Raw genomic sequence first — 18,698 nt, 5'->3', positions numbered from 1 at the left:
CACAGGCCCCTCTGCCCCCTCAGCCCCTCCTCTCCACCACCTGCCTCCCGAAGAAAGGAGCCAGAGGCTTGGGGAGTTGGCCTCTATTGCTTTATTTGGTGTTTTATACAAGTGACTAAAATAAATAGAATAACAAAGGCAGCTACACAGTCCCCAAGTACACCACCAACTTCCTTGGACTGCTGTCTAGGATACCCAGCCCACCCCTTCCTCTTCCCAGGGTACCACTAACCACCACCCACCCCAACTAGGCAACTGGAGGTGGTGGTCATATTCTGGGGTTAGAAGGGACCCATGAAATTTTAAATGAAGGGATTTTTTTCATATAAAAGAGGAAATGTCTATTAAAAAATACTCCCCCAAATATAAGAAAGTCTATTTTAACCCCCAAGAAGGCTTATAAAAAAATAAAGCTAAAAATAACCAAAGGTCCCCATCTACCCCTGAGGAAGGGGAAGGACCAGGCACTGTTGGTGAGAGTCACAGTGGCAAAAACCTTATGGTGGGCACCAGCCACCAGGCTGAGCCCAGGCACTATGAGGAGCACCGAGCTGAAACTCGACAGGCCAAGGGTACAGACCCAAGGTGGCCTCAAGGTGGGCCCTACATCACATCCACAAAAAACTCACTGGGGTTGCCCATGGCCATGTGGAAGCTCTGACGGCTAGCTGTCAGCTCTGGGGGCACAGAGGCCAGGTCCCTGACTGGAGGGGCCCCAGGGGGCTGTACTGCAGTAGAGACAGGGGGAGGGGGCGGGGGCATCATGACCACCATCATGGGGTTATAGGGCAGAGCCATGCCAGGGGGAGGCCCATAGGGGTGGAGCCCTGGGAGGGCTCGGAGATTAGGAGCACCGCCTGTCGAGCCCCTGGATGGAGGAGGGCCCCCATCGCCAGTCCCACCAGGTTCCCCACCCCGCCGAAGGCTGCCTCCCCGGCTGGAGAGCTCCGACTCACTGCCACTGCCAGACTTTGACTCAGGGGCCCGGTCCTCAGGCCTCCCAGTGCGCCCGGCACCCCCATCACTTCTTGTTGACCCACTGCTCCGGCTCCCTGTTGGGGAAGGAGGAAATGGGATAAGTAACGCTCTGCCCAGAGCCCTCTGGATCCCCAGTCCCTGCTCCTGCCTCTCCTCCCCTCCCCTCTCCTCTATGGTGCCCCTGTTCCTGCCTCTCCTCCCCTCTCCTCTCCTCTATGGTGCCCCTGTTCCTGCCTCTCCTCCCCTCTCCTCTCCTCTATGGTGCCCCTGCTCCTGCCTCTCCTCCCCTCCTCTCTATGGTGGCCCTGCTCCTGCCTCTCCTCCCCTCCCCTCCCCTCTATGGTGCCCCATTCTCTTGCTGGACTAGTGTGTAGGGTGACTGACCCTCACTGTGCTGGCTGCTGGCACTGCCCCCACCATAGGTGTAAGACGAAAGCTCATGGTAGGGTGGAGGCTGAGGGCTGTAGGGGTGCGGGGCTGGGTACTGGTAGGAGAAGGTAGGCAGCAGGGGCCAGGGCGTTGCTCCGGGAAGAGGAGCCAGGGTATCCTGGTCTGAAGCCCCGCTGGAGCCGTCGTTGTCATTCAGAGACAGGTTAACTAGGTCTGGAACACAAGGGAAGAGTGATCGCTGGTTTAAGGGGACTCCTGAGGACAGAGAGAAGCAAGAACCATTTTCCCAGAGCCACCCACCACAGGAAAGCCGGAGAGACTGAAGGCTGGGTACAGGAAACTGCTGCTCACGTAGGCACACCAGGGCCGTTACCACTAACCCAGGAATGCTTTGGGGAGACTCATGAGGCACCCCTTCCCGTGGGGATACAGCTCTGTACCTCGCTTATTCAGCACTACACTGGCATGCATTGGCACCCACTGGTGGACACGACAAGGCCAAGTGTGGGACGCACAGGGCCTGACTATCGGTGGTGGCCAAGTGTGGGACATATAGGGCCTGACTATCCGTAATGGCCCTGGAGAGCAGAGCAAGGCCAGACAACCTGCTATCCCACAGCCAGGGCCGGTGACTTACAACTCTCACAGCCACCACTCAGGTCTCCAAAGACATAATAGCACTGCTCAGAAAAAGTAATCTTGTTGACGGTGTGTCGAATGAGTCCTGCCTTCAACAGCCCGCTGGCATACTTGCGGGCCTCCCGGCGCTCAGGAAACCCTTCCACGTGATGGTAAAGCCAATCTACCACATCTGAGCCTGAGATGGACCACAGTGGAAAGAGGTCATATTTCCCTCCCACTCCCCAAACCCTTGTGCTGTCCCAGCTTCGGCTTCCTCCTCCCCTACCCACGACACCCCACTCAAGGCCTGGAAGTACCTAGAAAGGCATTTGGGATAGTGATCTTGAGCCACATGCGGTCCCGGACTTCTAGTCCAGACTCTGGAGCTGCCATGGCCTTGGTGACAGAGGCCATGTCCATGTGGATGGAGAGACCCCGGCCTTCACAGCCTGACAGGAGACGACAGAGAACTGAAGAGCGGCCCACTTGCACAGGGAGGTGGGGAGGGGGCGAGAGACTTACCGTCAGGCAGGGAGGAGCCAGACGTGATAGTGCTCATGGAGGAAGAGCCTGGGTAAGCAGGGAAGGTGCCCGTCAGCGCAGCAGAGTGCGTCACCCAGGCAGCGGGGTCAATCGGCTGGATAGGCTCGTCTGGCACAAAAACAAAAGGAAACAATGACCAAGATGACCTCTACTCAATCCTAGAAAACAAGCCCTGTTGCTCCAGAACTGAGACTCCTGCCCCCACCCCACAGCCCTCCTCACCCACCCCACGGCCCTCCTCCCCCCACTCCCTCATCTTCTGGCTCCCTCATCTCTTTCTGTGCTTGCTTGTCTGAGGCAGGGTTTTACTCTGTAGCCCAGGCTGGCCTGGAACTCACTATATAGTCCAGGCTGGCCTCAAACTTCTGGAGATCCTCCTGTCTTAGCCTCCCGAGTGCCAGGATTACAAGCTTGAGCCACCATGCCCAAGCTTCCCAGATCTCTTAACTTCAGACCCCTGCCTGAGCATCACTCACTTCTGGGGAGGGTGAAGTAGGCCTGGGGAGAGGGGTCCCAACACTTGGCCACGGTCAGCACGATGGGGCTGTGGGGCAGAGAAGACCAGTCAAGCGAGGAGAGGGAAGAGGCCTCAGGATGACCAAGGCCTGATGCAAGGATGTAAGACAGAGAAGAAGGCTCGCATACACACAGCGGGGCTACAGAAAGTGAGCTCCACAGTGGGGATGACTCAGCAGCAGGGCTAAGTTAAAGACATACTGCTGAGGGAAACAAGGGAGTACACGCTGTACAAGCCACTCACAGGAAGCAGGAAACAGGTAACACTGAACCACCTTGTTCCAGGATTCAGGCATGGGCGGAAAAAACCACTAAAGGTTTTCTTGGCCAAAGAATCCCAAAGGGTAATTACCGTCAGTGAGGAGAGTGGGGGTGGGAAGGAAGGAGCACAGTGGGTGGGCTTTTCTGAGGTATTCACCCACATCTGTTTCATGATTTAAGCTGGAATGACATGCATAGCCACAGAGATTTGTAATTTTGTTTTGTTTTTGAGACAGAGTCTCACTATGCAGACCTGGCTGGTCTGGCACTCACTATGCAGACCTGGCTGCTTCATGCTCGAAGCACCTGACTGCCGGGAGTATCATGACTAAAGGCGTGCACCACCGTGCTGTGCCTCATGTCTTGTTAAAATTGTAAAACACAGGTAAAAGGACGTGAGAACGAGAGGCTTAGGACCGGAGGCCAGCAGAGACTCACCCTGGTCTGTGTGCAGTGTCCCTGAGCACCTGAGACTCATCCTGGTTTGTGCGTGGTGTCCCTGAGCACCTGCGACTCACCCTGGTTTGTGTACAGTGTCCCTAAGCACACGCGACTGACTCACCCTGGCTTGTGCACGATGTCCCTGAGCACGCGCACAGCATCATCGTTGCTCATGTTCTCAAAGTTCATGTCATTCACCTGGAAGAAGGAGCAGGTGGGGGAGGGGCAGAGCCTCTGCCCAGGTCAGCAGCCAGCTCACCTGTAAAAGCGTGTCCCCAGCTTGCCAGTTCACCTATGAAAGCGTGTCCCGAGCAGCCAGCTCACCTGTAAAAGCATGTCCCCAGGCTCGATCCGGCCATCTGCAGCCACAGCCCCTCCCTTCATAATGGAGCCGATGTAGATGCCTCCGTCACCCCGCTCGTTGCTTTGGCCCACGATGGAGATGCCCAGGAAGTTGTACTTCTCTGTGGAGAGAGGCCACATGGGAGGACTAAGCCCCACAGACCCCAGAGACCCTCTGCGTCCCTCCTCCCAGGCAGGACCCTCCATACCCATGTTGAGCGTGACTGTGATGATGTTGAGGGACATCGTGGAATCGGTGACACTGCTAAAGGATGAGGTCTGCGGCAGAAGACAGGACCGAGGTGAATGGCACCGAGAGACGCCCCAGCCTTGCCTCACAGGACCACCTGACAAGGTCCACTGCTCCCCAAAGGACCCTCACCCTCTCCATGCGAGGCGGCCGCTGCTTCCTTCGCCTGCGGTGGCGCTTGAGGAGGCGGGAGGCACTGCTCTGCTCGGTGGAACTGCTGAACCTGGGACGATCGAGGAGCAGCACATTTGGGGGTGGAAGTGGTCAAGGAGCCAAAGGAAACTACGAAACGAGAAGACTGGCTAGGAGGGAGGGAGGGAGGGAGGGAGGGAGGTGGGTGTAGGGAGACAGAGGAAGCCTTGAGGACAGAAGTGTTGAAGCCATCCCTACCGGCTCATGCTGTCCTCCTCATCTGAGTCGCCTAGGCTGGTGCTCTCCAGCTCACTGGTCATGAGCGTAGAGGAGCTCTCGTACCCAGCCAGGTGGCGCTCCAGCCTCGAGGGGCCGCCAGGCCTGTGGCCACCAGCTGCACATACACAAGACCCTCAGGGCCCAGGCCTCCTTCTTCACGCCCATCATGCAGAGGCTAGCCTCCTTACCCAGCTCCCAGGCTACCCCGCCTCCAGGGCCTGTCCCCTCACCGCCATGCTCACTGCTGTCCCTCCTTCGAGGTCGGTCTCGTCTCAGCGACACCACAGACTCGGTCTCTGTGTCAGGCTCTAGATTTTCGTGGCTACTGGATACGTTAGGGCTACACAGGTAGAGACAGTTTCCAACCAACGTCAGGACAGAACACCAAGTCTTCGGTCTCCCTTCTCAGGGACTTGGACTGAAGACCCACTCCATTCCCCGGACTCACTGGAAAGACGGAGGCCTTGAGTCCCCAATGCCACTGGTCCTTTCTGGTGGCAAAGGGGGTAATGGTGGAGGCGGAGGAACCAGTTCTGCCCGGGGCTCGTGGGCTGGGGGGGCTGCCTCAGGCTGGGGGTTATCCGATGACACCAGCTAGAGGAGTACAAGCAGAAAACATGGCTCCAGTGGTTTAAGAGAAAAGACTAAGGGAAAGGACCAGAGAGGGGACAGGGTCCTGGGGAGAATCCAGAAAAGCAGCCGGTGTGGGAGGCCACAGAAGAGAGGGCTGAGGAGTGCTCGCTGTTTCCACAAGCAGAGAAATGGGAAGCCAGGCCTGGCAGTGGCTGGGCAGGGGGAGGCCGCTCAAACAGCCTGGGGTCGAAGCAAGGATGCTGAGTCTCCTCACCCAAGACACAACCCTTCCGTTGAAGCAAGGCAGGCGGGCGCTGTCATCGGAGATCTCTTCCTTCACCACCCTGTAGAGCAGCCAGCAGAGCCCTTAGTCAGTAAGGTGCCTGGCAGGTGTGACGGTGCATAATTCTAACACTTGGGAGGCAGAGGCGGGAGGAGCTCAGCGAGCTCAAAACCAGCCAGGGTTACACACACACACACACTCACACACACACACACACACACACGGTGGTACACGCCTTTATTCTCAGCACTCTGGAGGCAGAGACAGGTGGATCTCTCAGTTCGAGGCCAGCCTGGCCTACAGAGAGAGTACCAGGACAGCCAGGGCTACACAGAGAGGGGGCTAAACTAGTCAACCCCACCCCAACTCTCATTCTCCATGCAGCTCAAGCATGTGGGCTCTCTGGCCACCCTGACTAGTGTTCGTTTTTTATATGTATGTATGTACGTGTCTGCGTGCTTGACTGTCACATGACGGTGCTTGCAGAGGGTAGAAGAAGGTGCTAGATCGCCTGGCTGGAGTTACAGGGAGTGTGAGCCACCACGTGGGTGCTGGGGACTGAACTCAGGTCCTCTGAAGAGCGTCAAGCACCCTTACCCTCTACACCAACTCTCCACACCCAGTCCTCTGCCTTTTTGGGGGGGGGGGTGTCCTCGTTTTGTATCCATGGAATTCATTATGTTGACCAGGTTGCCCTCAAAGTCAGAGATTTGCCTGCCTCTGCCTCTTGAGATTAAAGGTGTATGTCACCAAAGCTGCTGGCCACGCCACAACGCCTGAGCACACATCGCCATGCCTGGTTCCTCTGGTTTTACAATGAAACCATTTGCTTTCACATTTTTTAAAAAAAAAAAGTACAAACAAACAAGAAAACACACACACACACACACACACACACACACACACACACACACACACACACGGCCTCCAAACTCTCTCCTTATCACCCCCACCCCAGCCCCCAGCCGCCCGAGCTCATCCTTAGAGGCACAGTACTGCTCCAGAGGCTTCTTCCCATCTGATCCAAACCTCAAAGTGCCCCGCCCTCGGCCCTCCGGGACAGTTCCCCACCTGCTCCAAAGACCTAACTTAGGCACCTTGTGGGCAGCCTACCTTCATCTCTGCCCTGCACAAGGCTCGGGCGTGTCATCTGCAGTGGCACTACTTTTTGGTTTTTGCTCATTCACACCCAAGTGTGTGGCCTTGCTGGGCAAGAACACCCTTAAGTGCAACACTAACACTCCCGAGGAGGAGCGCTCCCACAGAGAGAGGAAGCTGGGCTGCCCATTTCCGGCTGCCTCACCTCACTAAGCAATCCGCTCAGCCTGAAAAACTCCCACAGCCAGCCTCGGTGGCCAGCCTCCCACAGGTTCCTTCTTGATACCCACAGAAATGCTGGCACCTATTCTGTTGGGCACGTGTCCTGGATGTGCAGCCTTGGCCCTGACACTTAGTAAGCATTAGCAAATACACGCTGATGGAATAGGAGCCATGAGCCATCCTTCACCCCCAAATTAGAACGTCTTGTCCGGGGGCTGGAGAGTTGGCTCAGTGGTTAAAAGCATGTATTGTTCTTGCAGAAGACCCAGGTTTAATTCCCAGCACCCACCTAGTGGCTCACAACCTTCCGTAACTCCAATTCCAAGGGATCTGCCTGTCTCCAGGCACCAGGCATGCATAATACACACACACACATGTGCATGCAGGCAAAACACTCATATACATCAAAATTAAAGCGTCTAAAAAATAAAAGTAATAAAGCCTTCCTGTCTGATTAACTCTAGCCTAATATACTCTGGGGGCGTTGGGTATGCGCCTCGTGGATACATCTGCTGCCAAGACGACACAGGCAGCCACCACTGAGCTGCTCAGAATAACGGACTCTTCCCAACATTACCTGGCTCAGCACGGCTCAGTCTTCTCCAAAGCAAGCAACCTCACATCACTATAATCTAGTCTTTGAACCAGTTAGCCTCGACACTAAATGAAAATTACCAGTCGTCAAGAACTTACCATGTGCTGTGCACCTAAATTATGCATTTTGCACTGTGATTATCACCGTGCCACAGACAAAATCAAAAGCACAAAAACTAAATAAATTGCCCAAAATTATAATGCAAAAAGAACAGCCTTGACTTAAAGCCGAGATAAGCCCCTCGACAGCATCACTCTCTGCACGTCAAGCAGTCTCTAACAAGAGTCCAGTCCGTTCAGTCCCAGCTGACCTGACGGGGTGTGCTCCAAGCACAGGGAGTTTCACAGGAAAGATGTCTCACCCACCAGGTGGGAGACGGCCCTTTTTCTCCCCTGCTCTGCCTGCTTATGCCAACTCAGGACCTCAGAACCTAAAGCATCCTGAGCCTGGGCACGCAGAAGGCTGAGTGCCAACAGCTACAAAAACAAAAGGGCGCCTCACTCTGCCATACTCACTGTCCCAGCCCAGCCTAGGATCACCCAGAACAAGCTATTCTGTTCTAGCATTGCCCCAGTCTCTCCAATCAAGCGCTGTCCGCACCAATGACTGCAGCGCCCCATACAGCCACACGTGCTGGCACCACTAGCCTATTTGTTCCTATTTGTGCCTGTCTTGTAATGACAAACCCAGGTCTGGCCCAAGTGTACTGTCACACGTATCTAGCCCTTGCATTCAGGTTGCAGACTGGAGAGGCAGGACTACTGCGAGTTCAAGGCAAGCCTGTTCTACCTTTTGAGTTCTAGACAGCTTCAGCTACAGAATAAAACCCTGGCTAGGCAGTTAAGAGCACTGCTGCTCTTCCAGAGGACTAGAGTTCAATTCCCAGCACCCACATGGTGGCTCACAGTTATAACCCCAGCTCCAGGGCACCCCTGCCACCTTCTGGTTTCCATGGGCACTGCATGCTTCTGGAGCCCAAGTGTGCATTTCATGCACAACACCCAAATACAGAAAGTATCTTTTGTTTGTTTGTTTTTGTTTTTCGAGACAGGGTTTCTCTGTGTAGCTTTAATTGTCCTGGAATCGCTCTGTAGACCAGGCTGGCCTCGAACTCACAACAACCCACCTGCCTCTGCCTCCCAAGTGCTAGGATTCAAGGTGTGCGCCACCACTGCCAGTGGCCAAATAAAATATCTTAAAAACAAAACAAAGACCCTCCAACTCCCCCCTCCCTCTGCCAAAGGGCCTGAGAGAAAATAAGAACCTAGTAAAGTCCAGAAGGGTCCAAGTTTTGTCAGAAAAAAAAAAAAAATCTATTTCAAAACTGCCTAAAATAGGGCCAGGTGATGGCACTTGGGAGACAGAGGCCAGCCTGGTCTATAGAGCGAGTTCCAGGAGAGTCAAAGCTACACAGAGAAAGCCTGTCTCGAAAAACCAAAAGCAAAAATAAACAAACAAACAAAAAAACCTGGCTAAAATATCCCACTAGAGCCCTCTCTACATTATACAGATTGCATCGTTCCAAGATAATACTATGGAACCTAATTAATAAGCCAGAACAGCCTAGATTGTCTTATGCCCAATCTCCATAAAGACACTGCACGCCCAACATATAGGCACACACCTGTTAATTCAGTTCTGGAGACTGAGGCAGGAAGACATGAGTTCGAAGCCAGACTAGGATACAAAGAATAAAACCCTGGCCCAAAACTAAAGAACAAATCGAAACAAGCAAACAACCACTACAAAATATATATATATATATATATATATATATATATATATATATATATATATATATATATATATATATATACACACACATATATGTATATATATATATATATAAAATATCCCTATACAACTAAGTGTGCAGATGTCTGGGAGCGCACCGGACTGCCAAAAGGTAGATGAATCTAGTCGCAGCACAGCCTAGAATATCCTTCTGGCTAAAATCAAAGGGAGAGAACAGCCAAACCAACCCGCATTCCCCGCTATAACAACCCAATTTTCTCGCCTCTGGTTTGCTAACGTCCAGCCCGGTCATCTCAACTCCATGTGTCCAACTATAACCTTGTCCGCCTTGGGATGGGCGATCTACCCTTCTACCCTGGCACAGGACAGTATGTTACGCTCCACTACAGGCCAGAAGCATTCCATGGTGGCTCGGTGCCCCTCGGCATCGCCCAATCCACTCTCGCGCACCCACCATCCTTCCCAGTCTAGGCCTCGCGCTTACCCAAAATCCTGATCCATAGACTTGAAAAAGTACTTAGCGCCCGCGGGCCGCTGCAAAACGCTCTTGAAATCGCCGAGCGTGATGCGCTCCGCGGGGACAGGGATTTTCACCAGGTAGGGAGTCTCTTCCTCATCCAGATGGTAGATCACCTTCGTCTCGCCTACACCGCCGCCCCCCGCGCCGCTGCCCGCCATGGTCTCGCTCGCGCGCTCCCGGGCTCAGCCGCCCACCCAACGGGACCGAGCGCCCCCGCCGCGCCTGCGCACACCCGCGAACTGACGCGCTGGCGCCGGCGGGGCAGGGCAGGGCCCGCGCGGGACACGCGCCCGGGGAGGGTGGCGTGGAGCGGCGAGGTGATAACGACGAGTCGTGGAGCGAAACCCCAAACCCGGGACCCCACGGCCGAGGGCCGCCGCCGCCACGGACGTCGGGAACACTGCCGAGGTCCCCGCCCACCTCTCCCCATGCCACGTGACCCAAGCTCGCCCACTTTGAGCTGCAGAGCGCCACTCACGTGACTCCCTTATGTCACGTTACCGCAAGCTCCACCTAGGCGCCCACGTGACCGCTGCCTTGAGCAACGGTCTTCGGCCCTAAACGACTCCGCCCCCAAGTGTGTACCACCCCCACCCACCCAAAGAACCTCGGCCAACCAGGCTGCGGCTCTCAAAATGCTCACAACTGGCTCCCACTTGGCTTTATGCATCTCTGGCCAGCTCAAAGCAACTTTGGGAAGGGGGCCCGGCACCGATTTGCTGTTAAAAGTGAGAATTGCAAACCAATTTGGGCCCTTAGGAAGGATCCTCGATTTTACGTGGGATGAGAAAGCTGGGAGCTGGTCCTTGACTTCAGCTGGGGATGGGTAACTAAGAGCTTCCAACAGGCGCTCTTGTAATCCAAGGCCGCCTTAGCTCCTAAATTCTTCCCTCTCCACCTCCCAAGTTGTGGGATTACAGCCCTGCACCTCCAGCAAGACTCCTGCCAGGTTTCCCCAATTCGGATCCCCTCCCCAAATAGGACAATGAGGGCTGTAAAACACAAGAGCCCACCAGGCTTTATTTACAACACGGAGGGAGGCTGGCTGTACAAGCAGCCAGCCAATATTATTAAAAACAAGGCGAGAGATAATTGACACCTTTCTGCTTTCTCTCCTCACCCCACCAGGCTCTGGTGCTCACGGGGAGGGAGGGGAAGCCCCAAATTAAAAATACAACTCGTGTGCAGGTAAATGGGAGTGAAAGAGAAGAAATGAGGGAGTGCTGTATTCACACTACACCTTTATAGACAACTATCCCGTTACACCCCAGTTTGAGCCCTGGCCCTGAAAGTGAAAAGGGAGGCAGGTTCACGGACAGATGCAGCCTCCCCTGACCCAACTGGAATGGGTCAACTTCAAGTCCACGGAGCAGGAAGGACACATGTGTCTCCCTTGGGAATTGCAGCCCTCAGGTGGGGACAGCCTTCCTAGTCCAAGGAAAGGCTCTCTCCAGCCACGGAGGCTCAGGCCCCCACGTAACGCCAGGAGTTCCAGCCTCGACAGTGACATCAGGGCTCTCCGGATTTGGGAAGACTCCCTAACCGCCGGGCCTCTGGCCGAAGCTCCTTGCATTTCTGGCAATAAAAGAAGTCAGGAACATTGGTCTTCTTAATCTTAGCACAGGAGAGGTGGATCCATGTCCCGCACAGGCTGCACTCGATCATGGGCCGCCCAGCAAAGGGCTTCCTGCAGTAACACGTGATCAGATCCCAGGAGTCATCGCCTGGAAAAGAGGAAGTCTGTTTAGTGTTCTGCTTCAACGCTTGGCTCCTAAGAGCGAGAAACCCATCGTCCCAGCTGATCCTACCTGGGCAGCCCCGGGTCTCACCTGATTCTACCATGATGTCTTCATCCATGACCCGCATCTCGCCTTCACTGGAGCTGGCATCTCCATCTTGACTTGTCTCTGTGCTGCCCACATCTTTTCCTTCACTGTCAGTAGGGGGAACACCTTCGGGGTGCACTGAAATGGGGGGCCTGGGGGCCTCAGGGGGTGCTGGAAGCACAGGGGCTGGGACTCCACCCCCCACCACTGCTGTCATCTCTTCATCATCCTCCTCCTCCTCCTCCTCTTCCTCCTCCTCTTCAGAGTCTGTATCGCTGGGAGGAGCCCTAGGAGGGCCAGGAGGCGGGAGTCTGTCCCCTCGATCTGCCTTTTTTAACTTCCGCTTCTTGCTCTTCTTGATTCGAGACCGTTTTTCCCCATCCCCAGGAGCCGGTCGAGGTCTCCGCAGCACCCCAAAGCCAGCCCCACCTCCTGGTCCCAACTTTCTGTTCTTTCTGTCCTTCTTCCGAGGCTGGGAGAGGTCGCCCTGGGACAGTGGCACTGGGGTGAGCGCAGCAGGGGGCCGGGAGGCGTGCGTCAGGGCTGGGGGGGAGAGTGGAGACGCCACTTTGGGCCCATCCAGCTCGAACAGAGAGTCCCTGAGCTTCATCTTCTCAAGCAGAGCGGCACTGTCCGGGGCCTGCAGGCGAGGGAAAGTGGGCCGCGGGGGCCCTGGCTGGGTGGGAGCTGCCTGCGCGGCCCTTCTCTTTGATGACTTCGCTTTCTTAACAAAAGTCTGGATAGTTCGAAGGTCCGAAGGGGCTGAGTCCCAGCCATCGCTGTCGGCTGCACTCTCACCTCGCAATGGAGAGCTAGAGCCAGAAGCGGGCCAATCACTTTCCTTAAAAGGGGAAGAAACTAGGGTCAGCAGGAGTCTAGTGACAGCTCGGCCCTGCCAGCCACATGTGCGGCATAAAAACCAGGAACTAGGCATCTCTGTACCCCAAAAAGGACACATACACTAAGCCTACCTTCACCCCAATCCTCATCCGCACTCACCAGTGCTCCTGCCTCCAGCCTTTATCGCCGCGGCCAGCCAGGGCCAGACTGTGTTTCTGTAGCTCATTTGCTAGTATTAACCCTCCACACCAGCTCCCCACCACAACCCTAAGAGCCTCCAATTTTCTTAGTCTTACCTATGACTATAGTAGGATCTTGCTACAAAGTAACTCACTCTAACTCAAGTCAGCTACTTTTTTCTGCTCCTACCTCTTTGCTAGGAGGGATGTAGCCAGCGTAGGCCAAGACGAAACTGCAGAATTTGTTGAAATCCTCAATTGTTCTGCGCCGCTTCTCCGGGGGCTAAAAGGAAAAAGAAACATGATCACCTGGAGGCCAGGCACGAATGCTAAAGGGCCATTCCCAACACCACAGCCCCTTAACTGCCAGGCAAGTGCTAGCCGAAGGGATGGGACAGCTCACCTGAGTCTCTGGCTTAAGAGTCGGAGGTGGATCTGTGAAATCAATAAAAGCTGAGTCAAGGCACTAGGAAAGTCTGTGTAAAATCCTACCTCTTAAACCTCCGGAGGTCCCAACCTAATCCTAGCCACTGTTAGGTCGCCAGGCCAAGCCAGCCAGCCCCCAGCTGTGCCGGACCCGCCCCAGCTCCCCCTTCCGCCCCAAGGGGCGGAGCCTGGGCGCGGCGCCCTCACCGGCCTCGCTATAGCGCTCCCCTTCCCCCACCCCGAGGCCCGGAGCCCCGCCCCCTCCCAGCCTCTCCAGTCAACTCGGCTCTCTTGGCGCCCCACCCCGCCATACCGCTCCCGGGGCGAGACCAGGCCACCGCCCGCCCCCGTCCTTCACACGCGCCCGGAGCCCGGAGTTCCTGCCCGGCCGCGCTCCGCTGCCCTGGGCCCTCCAAGAAAGCGCACGCCGCCCGCCCGCCGGCCGGCCCTCAGGGTCCAGGATGACCACGCCGAACTGCTCCCCGCCCTCCGGCCCCTTCTGCTCGAACACGAGGCCGGGCGCGCCCCTCACCCCCCCCCAAAACACACAGGCACACACTCTGCGCTACTTCGCGCCCGGGACAGCCGGAGAGCTGCAGCCCGGACACGGCCCCACCTGCCCCCCCTGCCCCCAACACCCCGCTGCCGCGCTCCCCACAATTTCGCTGTCCCTCCGCCCCCATCCGGGGCTTTGGCCCCTCCCCGTCTCGAGCTCTTCGGGCTCCCCGCCGGGCCCCCGGGCCCAGTTCCGAGCTTCTCCGGCCGCCTCCCTCCCGGCCCCCGTACTCAGCGCGTCCTTTAGGCTACGGGCCCCTAAACTCTAGCCTCCCGTCCCCATCCAGCCACTCCACAGAAGGGCCCCTGACGACCACGCTGCCCCCCCAATACGCTCCACAACTCGCAAGCTCTTACCCTAGCCGACCAGCCTCCCCCCCCCCCGCAAGTTGCCGGTCCTAACCCCCACCCTCGCCCCGCCGCCCCCTACAAGTACCGGGCTGGCCTCGCTTCCCAGTTATCCGGCCCCACAACTACCCCTCAGTATCGGGCTCTGTACCGGAGACAATACCCAGACCCTCTCTTCTCCCCACAACTACCTGCCCACCCCTCGAACAATCACAAGCTATCTCCGGCGGCAACTACCAGGCGCTCCAGCGCCGCCGTCACAAACTCCCCCACCTCGGCCAACTACCGGGCCCCTCACTCAATCCTCTCCGTGCTCGCTCCATTCCTCTCCGGCATATTCCCTCAGCCGCTCGGCTTCGGAGCGCCAACCAGTCCGAGGCCTTTTCAGCCCCTCGCCCCCGAAGCTAGGCTTCCAGCGCCTCTCCCCGGACACTCCGCCGCCATCCACACGGCGCCTGGTGTCTTAACTCTCCCGACCCAGTCTCCCACTCCTCTTTCTCCAAGGTATCGCAACTCATCGCGCTCCCCAACCTCAAGAGCCCCCGGCCCCTCTTCCCGCACTCCCCCGCTGGGTGCCGGGGCTCAACCTCCAACTTTGCCAATTGAATCCTCACCCGCTCCCTGCCCTCTGTGCCTAAGGAGCGCTTACCTTCGGGACTGGGCTCCGCCATGGCTTCCAGCATCGCCCCCTCCCCTCCACCCGGTCCGGCGACCCTTTCCTCTAAGCCGGGATTCCCGGTGCTGCCTTGGGTGCTCCGTGTTTCTACGGCCTCGATCCACCGAAGTGTCCGCCTTGGCGCGGTTGAGACTCCAGTCCGCTACCGCCACCTCCCTCTATCACTGCCTCCCGCACTCCCGGACCGGGCCCCCTCCCCCCGCACCGCCGGCCGCCTGCTCCCTCCTCCTCCTCCTCTCTCCCTCCCTCCCTTCTCCCCCTCCCCGCCGGCTCCGTCGCGCAGTGCACCAAGGGATTTGTAGTCTGTGCAGAGGCAGCGGAAAGGGGACTGCAAGATCCTCCGGAACTTCAGTTCCCATGAAGCCACGGACTAGCGCAAGCGCAACACGCAACTTCCCCCCGCCCCACTAGGGGAGTGGCGGGGAGATCCTGAGCTCGAGGCCTAGAACGGAAGAGTGCGCACTGACTCCCGGGAAGTGTAGGCTGGGAGGGACCAAGAAAGTAGACGAAGAAGGGATTAGAACTCTCGGCCACCATACTGTCTCATTTTGTACCCTTTTACCCCTCCCCCCTCAGGGTGCCGCCCCACTTCCGGCCGAGAAGAAATGTATGCTGGGAGATGGAGTTCTCCTAGGGATAATGGCACCCTACTGCCAGTATTTGCCTTCTCTCAAATTCCACTTCACAGGATCCCAAACACTGGCACAAACTCTGCAAGTGACAGCCAGTTAAAGACAGTTCTTTTACCACATCCCAAACATAAGCATCTCTTCTTTAAAACAAAGTAACAAAATTGAATATGCTCACCAAAACATGGCACTTTCTAACTTTCTCCACAAGACCACTGTAAAAACCGCCACCCCTCTGTATGCACCACGACCCAATACACACATACATAAAGTGAAAGTGTCATGAGATAACGCTCACATTATTCACTCATCAAAAAGCAAAGACAACAAACAAAACCCGCCCTTTCCCGAACAGGGAAATACCACATCAACAAAGTGTATCCATCTCTCCATCCACACCTCATCTCTTCACCCTTCCCACCAAACAAACCAAAGCAAACCAGCCCGGTGGTGGAATGACAAACGGCAAACTTCAATTCAGCTCGGTGGTTTTCTCTTTATTGATGTGCCTCCTCCCTCCCGCTCCCTGTTCCAGTCCCTTCCATCTACCCCAGAAAAAGGTAGTGAAAGGAAGGGATGGTTGGGGTTCTAAGCCCAATGGGCAGTTAGAAAGGGAACAGAAACCAAAACAATCAGATGTGACAGAGATTGACAGTCAGGAAGTCTAAAGCAGAGTGGGGGCGGAGGGTGAACAAGGGGAAAGAGAGATGTACAGAGGCTGCATCTACCATTACCCCTCTTGCTGAGAGGACTGGAGAGGCAGCCTCAAACATTAAGTGCAGGTCCTGAAGAAAGGAGATGGTGTTCTCGCCTGAAGGAGGAAGTGCATGTCAAGGAAGGAGTGCCACCTCCTTGCAGAATGGAGCCCCCTCCTCGGGTGCAGCAGCCTCACAGACCGTAGACGCTCTCATCACTGTAGGCAATGTACAGAAAGAAGTCTTCTTCATGGTGTTTCCTGAGGTAAAAGCAACAAAGGGTGTTCAGGCAACTCATATTTAGTGACACTGACTATGTACCACCAAGACATCCATTCTCTTGAGCGTGGCCTGGTAATTCCAGCTACTGGAAAGGACTGACACTTCAAGGCGGCCACCAAGGCAACTCAAGGACCTGACTCAAAATAGACTTGAAGGTATAGATCATCCGGAAGGTAACTACCTGGCAATTTTAGGCACTAAATATAGTCCCTAGTATAAAAGGAATAAAAGAAAAGCCATTCAGCTGGGTGGTGCTGGTTCCCGCCTTTAATTCTGTCACTGGGAGGCAGAAGTGGGAAGGTCTCTGTGAGTTCAAGGCCAGCCTGCTGGTCTACAAAGGGAATCCAGGACAGCCAGGGTGATACAGAGAAACCCTGTCTCAAAAACTTAAAAAAAAAAAAAAAAAAAAAAAAAGGAAGAAAAGAAAAGGCTGACCTCAAACTAGGTAGCCAGTGGTTTCCAACTCAAGACACTACTGCCTCAGCCTCTCAAGTGTTTATTTGCTTGTTTTATATGTGTGTGTGTGTTTTGTTTGTTTTGGTTCCTTAAAGTTTTTGTTTTTGAAACAGGGTCTCACTATGTATTTCTGACTCACCAGAAGAGCCTCAAACTCCACCTATCAGCCTCTGACTCCTGATTGGTAGGATTAATAAAGTTGTGTGCAGAAGCATCTATGCTTGTATCTCATGAGACACACTTCTTGCCTCTTGAGGAGCTGCACGCACCCCCGGGCAGCTGTTATTCAAGACAGGGACTTCCAACAGGTGTCCTAGCCCTCAGGAGGCAGAAGCAGGAAGATCTCTGAGTGTGAGATCAGCCTAGTCTGCATAATGAGACAGACAGGGCTACACAGAAAAATCCTGTCTCGGAAAAAAAAAAACAAAAAAACTCAAACTGTTTTCTGACCTCTTGGATGAGGGAAAGAGATCTGGGTAGTAACAGTTCCAGTCAAATCAACCCCTCTAGCCCACGCATTCCAAGCCAGCGGCATATTGGCATTTCACAGCTGGTTCAGGACCTGCTGACCTTTTCTGTCCTGTACTCTACCTGTCCGGGACTCCTCTCCGAACATCCCCACCACTTCCGGGATCCTTTACCTGGTATAGCTGGCCCATCGTGGCGCTGGTGGGCGGAATGACATTGTTGACAAAGAAGAACAAGGCGTCCTCAGCACGGAGATGAATTCGCTTCCGGATCAGGAAGTAGAACTGACCAACTGCCAAAAACACGAGATGTAAGAAAGTCACGGAGGTCACTGGTGCCTACAGAAAACAGCTGCCAGGCGAATCCTCCTCCCACAGAGACGCCGTGCCCACCCGCAGAGGGAGACATGCACACTGGATCGCGCTCCCACCTGTAAGATCAGAAGGCACCAGGTATTTCTTTTTGTCCAGATCTCCTATCCGAGCTTTGGGGGCTTTTTCCACAATCACCTGATGAAAGGAAGATAAAAATGAGAAGACAGTGCAGTACATCGATGAAAAACTCAAGGTACACTATTCCCTGCACTGAAACCTGCAATCTAATTTCTCTTTATCCTCACAGACATGGTGTACACAGCATTGAGTCCAGAGATCCTGGCCTCACTGGCTCACCTAAATATTGAGAATTGATCCCAGAACGGCGCATCACAATAACTATTTTTATCAAAGAAACAGGATAACTTGTTTGGGTCAAAATCTACTTTAATCTAGCTAGCTGGGAGGATGGCCATGGAAACCCTGGTTGTCAAGCTCACTAAAGGCCTCCATTCTGACAAATGCCAAGGCCTCTCTCCTGTCCACATCTCGGTCCCAGCTCTACTTCTACAGGCCTCTCGCCCCTGGTACCAGAGACAACAGTTTCAGACTTTAACCCCACGACGGACTGGAGCCTGACCTCAGCTTTCCCAGACTCAAGCCTAGCTTGTGGCGACAGCGTCAGCGTCCCTAGCCTCTGCGCTGGCACCAGCCTTACCGGGACCCGGTCTGGATATTTCTTTCGGATTTTCTCGCCCTCAGAGCGGCGCTTCTCGAACGGATGCTCCTCTTTGTACACGAACTTCATTCTCCCGAGAACCGGGCTGGACCGAGCTGGGCTGAGGGAACCCAGGGGGGGGGCCGGGACAGGGGGCGGCGGCGGAGGCGGCCTCGACGAACAGACTCTGCGGAGCGATCTACGAACTTGCGCCACTTCCCTATTCACCAACCCCGCCCCCGATCTCCCGGAGGGGCCCCGCCCGCTACCTACGCCACAACCTCAACTTGCTAACGCTGCTGGCGTAGTGCCACCTGCAGCCCGGCCCTCTTACGCCCTCCGCGTAACCGCTTTGGACTCAGTTTGCGGGTTACGCAGATGACAGCGCAGAGATTGCTGTCGTTCTAACTCTACAGAAAACCCTTTCCCTAGTAGCCCCACTGTACGAAGCTGAGGACGGAACGGGGCAAAAAGAGACAATCATGAG

The 18,698-nt window shown here is 55.4% G+C and overlaps 3 protein-coding genes across 5 annotated transcripts; all 3 read right to left on the bottom strand.

Moving 5' to 3' along the window:
* Positions 1-199: 199 nt before the first annotated feature.
* Dvl2 (dishevelled segment polarity protein 2) lies at positions 200-10,021 on the bottom strand. Of its 2 annotated transcripts, none has more exons than XM_051168010.1 (15): positions 9,764-10,021; positions 5,601-5,670; positions 5,202-5,347; positions 4,996-5,093; positions 4,733-4,868; positions 4,475-4,565; positions 4,302-4,371; positions 4,075-4,214; positions 3,872-3,948; positions 3,009-3,076; positions 2,512-2,640; positions 2,307-2,438; positions 2,006-2,185; positions 1,363-1,581; positions 200-1,052 (listed from the first exon to the last, which is right to left on the bottom strand). In XM_051168010.1, the coding sequence occupies exons 1-15, from the start codon at positions 9,955-9,957 to the stop codon at positions 604-606; spliced, it is 2,199 nt and encodes a 732-aa protein (XP_051023967.1). In that variant the 5' UTR covers positions 9,958-10,021; the 3' UTR covers positions 200-603. The 2 variants fall into 2 exon arrangements, with proteins under 2 accessions (XP_051023967.1, XP_051023966.1); XM_051168009.1 differs by having other exon boundaries at positions 4,984-5,093; positions 9,764-10,019.
* A 1,000-nt stretch (positions 10,022-11,021) lies between these two features.
* Positions 11,022-14,841, bottom strand: Phf23 (PHD finger protein 23). 2 transcript variants are annotated; one of them, XM_051168011.1, is made up of 5 exons: positions 14,623-14,841; positions 13,048-13,079; positions 12,835-12,927; positions 11,629-12,466; positions 11,022-11,523 (listed from the first exon to the last, which is right to left on the bottom strand). In XM_051168011.1, the coding sequence occupies exons 1-5, from the start codon at positions 14,654-14,656 to the stop codon at positions 11,309-11,311; spliced, it is 1,212 nt and encodes a 403-aa protein (XP_051023968.1). In that variant the 5' UTR covers positions 14,657-14,841; the 3' UTR covers positions 11,022-11,308. The 2 variants fall into 2 exon arrangements, with proteins under 2 accessions (XP_051023968.1, XP_051023969.1); XM_051168012.1 differs by having other exon boundaries at positions 11,629-12,265.
* Positions 14,842-16,172: 1,331 nt separating this feature from the next.
* Gabarap (GABA type A receptor-associated protein) lies at positions 16,173-18,435 on the bottom strand. Its single transcript, XM_051168015.1, has 4 exons — positions 18,212-18,435; positions 17,610-17,688; positions 17,353-17,471; positions 16,173-16,191 (listed from the first exon to the last, which is right to left on the bottom strand). Exons 1-4 carry the CDS (start codon positions 18,299-18,301, stop codon positions 16,189-16,191), a joined length of 291 nt encoding a protein of 96 aa, XP_051023972.1. The 5' UTR covers positions 18,302-18,435; the 3' UTR covers positions 16,173-16,188.
* Between the last annotated feature and the right edge of the window lie 263 nt (positions 18,436-18,698).

Source organism: Acomys russatus, chromosome 25, assembly GCF_903995435.1.
Source record: "Acomys russatus chromosome 25, mAcoRus1.1, whole genome shotgun sequence".
Classification (NCBI taxonomy): Eukaryota; Metazoa; Chordata; class Mammalia; order Rodentia; family Muridae; genus Acomys; species Acomys russatus.
Note: the sequence above shows the minus strand (reverse complement) of the source record. Positions and strands in the feature narration are given on the sequence as shown.

Coding starts and splice junctions, on each gene's coding strand:
- Dvl2 (XM_051168009.1), bottom strand. CDS start 9,957: ATGGCGGGCAGCGGCGCGGGGGGCGGCGGTGTAGGCGAGACGAAGGTG. Junction 5,671..9,763: donor TCTATGGATCAGGATTTTGG/GTAAGCGCGAGG, acceptor GCTGCTCTACAG/GGTGGTGAAGGAAGAGATCT. Junction 1,582..2,005: donor GAGTGGTGGCTGTGAGAGTT/GTAAGTCACCGG, acceptor CTTGTGTTCCAG/ACCTAGTTAACCTGTCTCTG.
- Phf23 (XM_051168011.1), bottom strand. CDS start 14,656: ATGCTGGAAGCCATGGCGGAGCCCAGTCCCGAAG. Junction 12,467..12,834: donor ACATCCCTCCTAGCAAAGAG/GTAGGAGCAGAA, acceptor TCCCCTTTTAAG/GAAAGTGATTGGCCCGCTTC. Junction 11,524..11,628: donor AGACATCATGGTAGAATCAG/GTGAGACCCGGG, acceptor CCTCTTTTCCAG/GCGATGACTCCTGGGATCTG.
- Gabarap (XM_051168015.1), bottom strand. CDS start 18,301: ATGAAGTTCGTGTACAAAGAGGAGCATCCGTTCGAGAAGCGCCGCTCT. Junction 17,689..18,211: donor AATATCCAGACCGGGTCCCG/GTAAGGCTGGTG, acceptor TCCTTTCATCAG/GTGATTGTGGAAAAAGCCCC. Junction 17,472..17,609: donor GGTGCCTTCTGATCTTACAG/GTGGGAGCGCGA, acceptor TGTTTTTGGCAG/TTGGTCAGTTCTACTTCCTG.